The sequence below is a fragment of the Aspergillus bombycis genome, assembly GCF_001792695.1.
Source record: "Aspergillus bombycis strain NRRL26010 chromosome Unknown contig00201, whole genome shotgun sequence".
Lineage (NCBI taxonomy): Eukaryota > Fungi > Ascomycota > Eurotiomycetes > Eurotiales > Aspergillaceae > Aspergillus > Aspergillus bombycis.
The window spans coordinates 23,679-29,980 of record NW_019170203.1 but is presented as its reverse complement, the minus strand read 5'-3'; the positions used below and the strand labels follow the sequence as shown (position 1 = coordinate 29,980).

Sequence of the window (6,302 nt, the reverse complement as noted above, 5' to 3'; positions counted from 1 at the left end):
CGACTATTTTGCATATTTATTATATCTCTCTTTGAATTGACTCTCTCTCTCTCTTTCTTTTTGTTTTTTTTTTTTTTGAAGCTTGCACCTCTGCAAGGAAGAAAAGAAAATGCAAGGAACCTGCTATTGGTTAGCAATTGTTGTTGGATTTCCTGTCGATAGTGTATCTGGTCGTAGAATTTAGTTGTACTGGTTACTACCTGCGGCAAACCCATCGAGAATATATATCTTCAGCTTATTGCGGGCCGACACTCCATGGTATGACAGAACAGACACTGGTCTGGTCATAGGTTAGTATTGACATAGGAGCTTCATTATTGTCCTTTCTGCGAATGTAGACTAGACATCCAATATACTATGAACAAATACGCCGATATTTCCATCTCCATGAAAGATCGGAATCCGACGGGAGCACATCATAGACGGCTCGCTGTGGATCCAAAACCCACCCTGTCCAAGAATGGAGGATCGACCCGAGAGTCGACAACAGAATCTCGCTTAGACAATTTATTGGGACTTGAGAGCCAAATAAAAGTATTGTATGTAAACCGAGTCTCTGTGCCTCAGACAAGGAACACGTTTCAAAAAGTTAACAAAAAAAAAGGCTGTAAAAAATACTCCGTGGCTCTAAAGCCATTCTATAAAAACTCGACGCTGTATACAAGCAATCTAAAACACTGTTTGAAAATCCCCAGGGTCATGCGCATATCAGAATCCTTGGCCGTTATGTTATAGCTTTTGTGCGATTAATTGATCGGCTCGACGCAGCACGCGCAGATGTTCCTGCTTCAACGCTTTGAACTCGTCGTCTAGCTGATTGTGCCAGGGATATAATACGAAGACCTGGAAGGCGAGTGCGGAGGAGGCGACGGTGAAGTTGACCAGGGAGATTCCACGCGTGACAAACATCTTGAGGGTGGGAGATTCAGGACCTGGGAAGATTTCAGTCAGAGACTCAGAAGCTATACGACGTAGGACATCGAAGGTTGGCAGAGGGGAGTCACTACAGGAATAGTAGAGTAGAGAGCCAGCTGTGTTTTTAAACCTTTTTCCTATGGAATCGTGACTGGGATTACCAGAGGCCCGGCAGATATCGAGAGATTATAAAGTATTCTGGGGATGTGTGGTTGAGGAAGAAAAACTCCAGGAGGGACGGTTAGTTAAGAAAGTGACTTCCACATCACTTCATTGAACTGGGGGGAAGCATAATTAAATAAGTTGAAGAGATGGAATAAAAATGCCGCCCCCTTGATTAATAACCACGGCGTATCGTGCCAAACGAACAACCGGATCCTCTACATTAACCGCTATTCTAAAAAAAATTAAAAAAAATTAAAAATAAGTAGTCATTCTGTATAGTGATCCAGTGGAGCCCTTACCCAGACTTTCATCGGGACTAGTAGTTTGGGCTAACTCCCTCTAGATTGGTTGCCAGGATAGCGTACATCAGGAAATTACTACCCTGAAGGTCCTACCTGACATTGCGAGCATGCTGTTACCAATTGATGCGCCCAGTCCCACCATCCAGTACGCTTTGTTGGAGTGACAGGTCATTATTTGTGACCACTATAGAGACGGTCTTGCTGTCTTGTCACGGACGGTAAAGCGGTTACCCTGCACACACGTGCCTAGGACATGGATTCCAAGCTAACGGTGACCGTGATCGTGGACCGAATCAAATCACCGTCAATCCTCGGAAGGAATCGGACGTGCAGAATTATAACAAGGATGGCCACGGCCGAGGTTGATGGAAATGCCGAAGAATTGCAGGCGACTGGAAAGAAGGGTTGACATAGCGGTATCCGAACCTCTCCCAACCGGGCGTGCCCTACCAGGAGTCTACTCTGCGTAGTCATACAGAAAAGGTTTCTCCACGTGGGTCTGCCGTGAACCTCCGTCGGAGATGGTTCGGATCTGTCGGATCCGACGATAAGATAATTTCAGGAGAGTGGGTCGGAAAGTATCTGGCTGATCCTGAATACGTATAGGCCACTGGGTACCTATAAGTATAAAGGGGTCGCATACGATCATTGGACCCCCACTGTAGCCTTAGCCCTCGTTACTTTCAGTCCGTGGGTGGGAGGCAGGAAGGACCATTTGTGTATGATTTAAATGAGGGGATCCGAAACAAAACGCAGGGGTGACCTATAGGAGACGAGAAGAAAATAATCAAAACCGGGATTGCTGAGAACGCGATCCACAAGTTTGAGAATAGCATAACAAGTAATTACGTTAGTTGGTCTATCAGCTGCATCGTAATCGGAGCCAATTCAATACTAGAAAGGACAAAAGACCGCCAGAGCTGCTCATGAGCACGTCAGTTCTTTGCCGAGGAGTATTTCTCTCCTTTACAGTCGTTCGTTACCACTGTGATACATATCTTCTACGGTTCTCATAATCATCAAAAACTGCACAATCTGATGTCTTCCTCATCGCAACTTAGCTCGCTCCCCAGCACGGGGTACGGGCACCAGAGAGTCGCAGGAGCTAGAGAGCAGACAGGATCCGGAATTGGGGTGTACAGTAGATATGCAGTGGCTGGGGGCATCTGCTGCTCGTTCACACATGCAGTTCTCACCCCGATTGATGTGTAAGTTTGTCTGGCCGGATCAAAAGCGCAGGCTGACTGGAGCAGTGTGAAAACAAGGATGCAGCTTAACCCTCTGTTGCACCGCCAGGGTATCTGGAGCGGTTTACGGCAAGTGACCGTCCAGGACGGGGTGGCGGCCTTGGCCACTGGATTCGGCCCCACGGTTACTGGGTACTTCTTGCAAGGAGCTTGCAAATTTGGCGGATATGAATTCTTCAAGCAACTGACAGTCGATGCCATCGGGCACGACGCCGCGTCTAGAAACCGGAATGCCGTCTATTTGACCTCCTCTGCTATGGCGGAGTTCTTTGGGGTTCTACTTCTGTGTCCGTTTGAAGCCGTTCGAATTCGTCTCGTCTCTCAGCCGACATTTGCTCGAGGCCTTGCAGATGGCCTCGGAAAGATGGCATTACAGGAAGGGGTCAATGGCCTATACTCTGGCCTGGGGCCCATATTACTGAAGCAGTATGTCGTCATTCCTCCTCTTCCCCCCCCAAAACCATGAGATCTGTGCTCGTGGCCAGCCGAATGACCTCTCTACAGGATTCCGTACACGATGGCTACGTTCGTTGTGTATGAGAAAGCCATCGACTTGGCATATCAGTCGCTGGATCGGTCGAAGTTATCCACTGCGGCACACACTGGGATCAATCTCGGCTCCGGCCTGCTGGCAGGAGTGGCGGCCGCGCTTGTTTCACAGCCGGCAGACACGATGCTGAGCCAGATCAACAAAACGCAAGCACAGTCCGGAGAAGGAACTATCCGGCGATTATTTAACATCGCCTCCACACTTGGGATCCGTGGCAGTTATGCGGGCATTCGAGCCCGACTGGTCATGGTCTCCGGTATGACTGCGGGCCAGTTTGCCATCTATGGTGATATCAAACGGGTGAGATAGCGACCGCTTCCACTTCAAGGCAATCAGACCGTAAGCTAACCATGTTGCAAGATGCTCGGCGTAGCACCAGGAACCGTCGATACCAACCACTGAAGTTACGGCGGGGGGAAGACTTTCGGTAATTGAAATAGATTCTATGTCGGATAGAACACCGGGCGTAAGGAAGAAAGGGTCAGTTGGATGCGCATTTATACAGAGTATAGAATAGAATAAAAATGGTTCCTATGGACCCCGTTTTCACGACTGATTGCCAGTCCGTGATGACGCGGCATTTGTTGAGTAATGTCCCTCCATTATCCACTGTCCTTCGTCTGACGCATCGTGGTCTGTGGCCTCGAAGATGGGGAATCGGCGGCCGAAAGGGCACTGGCGGTATTTGCCGCTGCTTGTCTGTATTCTGCTTCCATGGCGGCCATTTTTGCCTTATGTCTCATGGCGTTGTCCTGCCTAGCCTCTCTGTCCGCGGTGATGGATTTGTTTGCCATATAGTAAGCGCTCCCACCGGCTATCAACAGGAGAACGACCGGTGTGTTAGCCAGGATAGAGTGATACAGCATTGATAGTAACGACGTCCTTACCCGCACAAAGAGTGCCCCAGCCGATCCTACTCGTCGAATGGGATGAGCCATTTGCATCAGTTTTATGACTGCCGACTATGTTCACTTACCATGTCGATCGGATCTGCCAGAAGAAACATGTCAACAGTGCGGAACATTGATCAATCGTTCAATTCCTCTACAGAGAAAATAAAATTGGAATGAAATAGAAGATAATAAAGAAGATAGAAGGAAGCAACAGAAAAGAAAAAGAAGAAAAGAAGAAGAAGAAGAGCAAAAGGCGAATCCAGGGGTGTGGGAGTACGACGTACCGTGTTCATGATGACAAGAGTTGGATAATCGAACAATTCTCACGGCGAGACGGTTCTGAGATGGGGAGAGTTCTACGCTGGACAAAGGCAAAGCGAAGAATGCCAACCGGACTTTCAGAACCAAAAAACTTTTCCTAAAGGGATTTAGTCCCTTGGGACAAAAATGTGGGACTCTGCTAAGGCCAATCTTTACAGCCGCCGTCACTTCTGTGGGGTCTCAGGAATACACTAATCACTGTGGGTAACTATTCCTACGGACAGCAGTAACTCAATAATATTGGGCGGACGAAGGTATTGAGTAGCCGATCGAACAAAAAGGCCCAGTTAACGCCTTCCGACTGCTCACCGTCAAAGTAGAGCCCTGCTCCATCCTCGTCCAACCAACTCCGCATGCCATAGACGTCAACGAAGATCTTCTTCCCGAGAAACCCCCAGACAAAATCAAATACTTCCAGAATGTCCAATTTCTCCTGGAGGGTCCGATCCGGATTATCCCTCCATATTCCCCTTACCTGGACGAAGCGGTCGTTTCGTTCTTGCGGTGTCTTATAACGTGATATCCTGGCCAGCCACAATGTCTCCACGGCAAGCCAATGTGCTGTCAAGGCCTGATAGAAACGTTCTATCACTTCGATTTCGTAGACTGCGCAATGTGGTAATCACCTCCAGGCACCGTGTCCTTATGCGACGTCATGTTCGGTTTTAGAGGCTCGTCATGTACGAGCGCATGCTCTTCCTCGTAGCATTCATTATTGGGCCAACTAAGGAAGACCAAGCGCGAGTACCTTGAACGCATGGAGGGGTTGCAGTAAAGGTCGTAGAGGAGACGGAGGCCCTGCCATCGGCACACGATCGACCACACCTCATTTTCTGGTAAAGAGTCACCGTCAGGGGCGTGGAGGTTCAAGATGTGCGCATGTGTAGGACGTTTTGATAAAGGTGGCCTCCCATGGGGGAGACACTATATTCGGCAAAGAGTCGCTGAGAAATGTTCAAAACCGGGGACAGCTTGAGATCGTAGCGGTGATGAGCGGTATTGCCCTAGTCGCACATCAGACTGGAAGAAAGCCAACTTCGAATGCATGCGGCTCCGCCTACTCTCACCGATCGAAATGCCACCAGGCGATGACTCTGTCGATCGGTGGAATGACATACACCACTTGCAAGTTAGGGCACAGCGCTCGGCTCCGAGGTCTCGGCTCCGACAATGCGCCGTTATGCCGAGAGTATCCCGGATCTGATATCATACATTTTACTCCAGAGTGGACGCGGTGTTGGTATAAAGTTGATACTAAGCTCACTGAAGAAACTGAATTGCCCGGCGGTTCTATCGGTATTCATTTTCGGATCCAATCCCACCAACGAAAGGTCCTTTGGTGGGCGCCGGATATTTCGCCCCTTGGATCTCGTCTAGTGGATCATGCATAATTGTGTTCTGAGATTCGATTTGTCTTACATATACACCGTAGCGGTCGACCGCTTTGCTGATTCTCGAGAGACTCTCCTGGGGTGACCGAAAATGACTAGGAACCGAAGTCAGAAATACCCTGACCTCGGAAGATGGGACACTCTTACTGATGTATAGTGTCCCAGGCATGCCTCGTCTGGGTTGACACTGTGGTTTCTATCCACATAGCCTTGCTTGATCGCGAGCCTGCGAAGTACTCATGCGGAAGGATTCTTGTGAAGAATCGTGAAATGGACATGTCGAGTAGCTGTCTATGGTGGTCAAACTAGACATCCCTGCTATAGTACAATGCAGCTCACACTCTTGGGCGCGGTGATACCCGAAAACTGACAAGGAATGTAAGACGGTCTGAACGAAAGCGAAACGAGTTTTTAAAGAAACATGTTCAAAAAAGTCGATAAGAATGCTTAACAGTCCAGAACCTCGATTTACGCCGCCGTATTAGATTGATGATATTACATACTACTCAAGAGCAATA

The 6,302-nt window shown here is 48.6% G+C and overlaps 2 protein-coding genes across 2 annotated transcripts; one reads left to right on the top strand and one right to left on the bottom strand.

Moving 5' to 3' along the window:
- Nucleotides 1-729: 729 nt before the first annotated feature.
- Nucleotides 730-1,554, bottom strand: ABOM_011750 (uncharacterized protein; the record flags this gene model as incomplete). Its single annotated transcript, XM_022538878.1, has 2 exons — nt 730-932; nt 1,476-1,554. The coding sequence occupies 2 exons, from the start codon at nt 1,552-1,554 to the stop codon at nt 730-732; spliced, it is 282 nt and encodes a 93-aa protein (XP_022383198.1).
- An 866-nt stretch (nt 1,555-2,420) lies between these two features.
- ABOM_011749 (phosphate carrier protein 2) lies at nt 2,421-3,581 on the top strand (the record flags this gene model as incomplete). The annotated part of the gene is made up of 4 exons (XM_022538877.1): nt 2,421-2,590; nt 2,636-3,055; nt 3,134-3,479; nt 3,540-3,581. The coding sequence occupies 4 exons, from the start codon at nt 2,421-2,423 to the stop codon at nt 3,579-3,581; spliced, it is 978 nt and encodes a 325-aa protein (XP_022383208.1).
- Between the last annotated feature and the right edge of the window lie 2,721 nt (nt 3,582-6,302).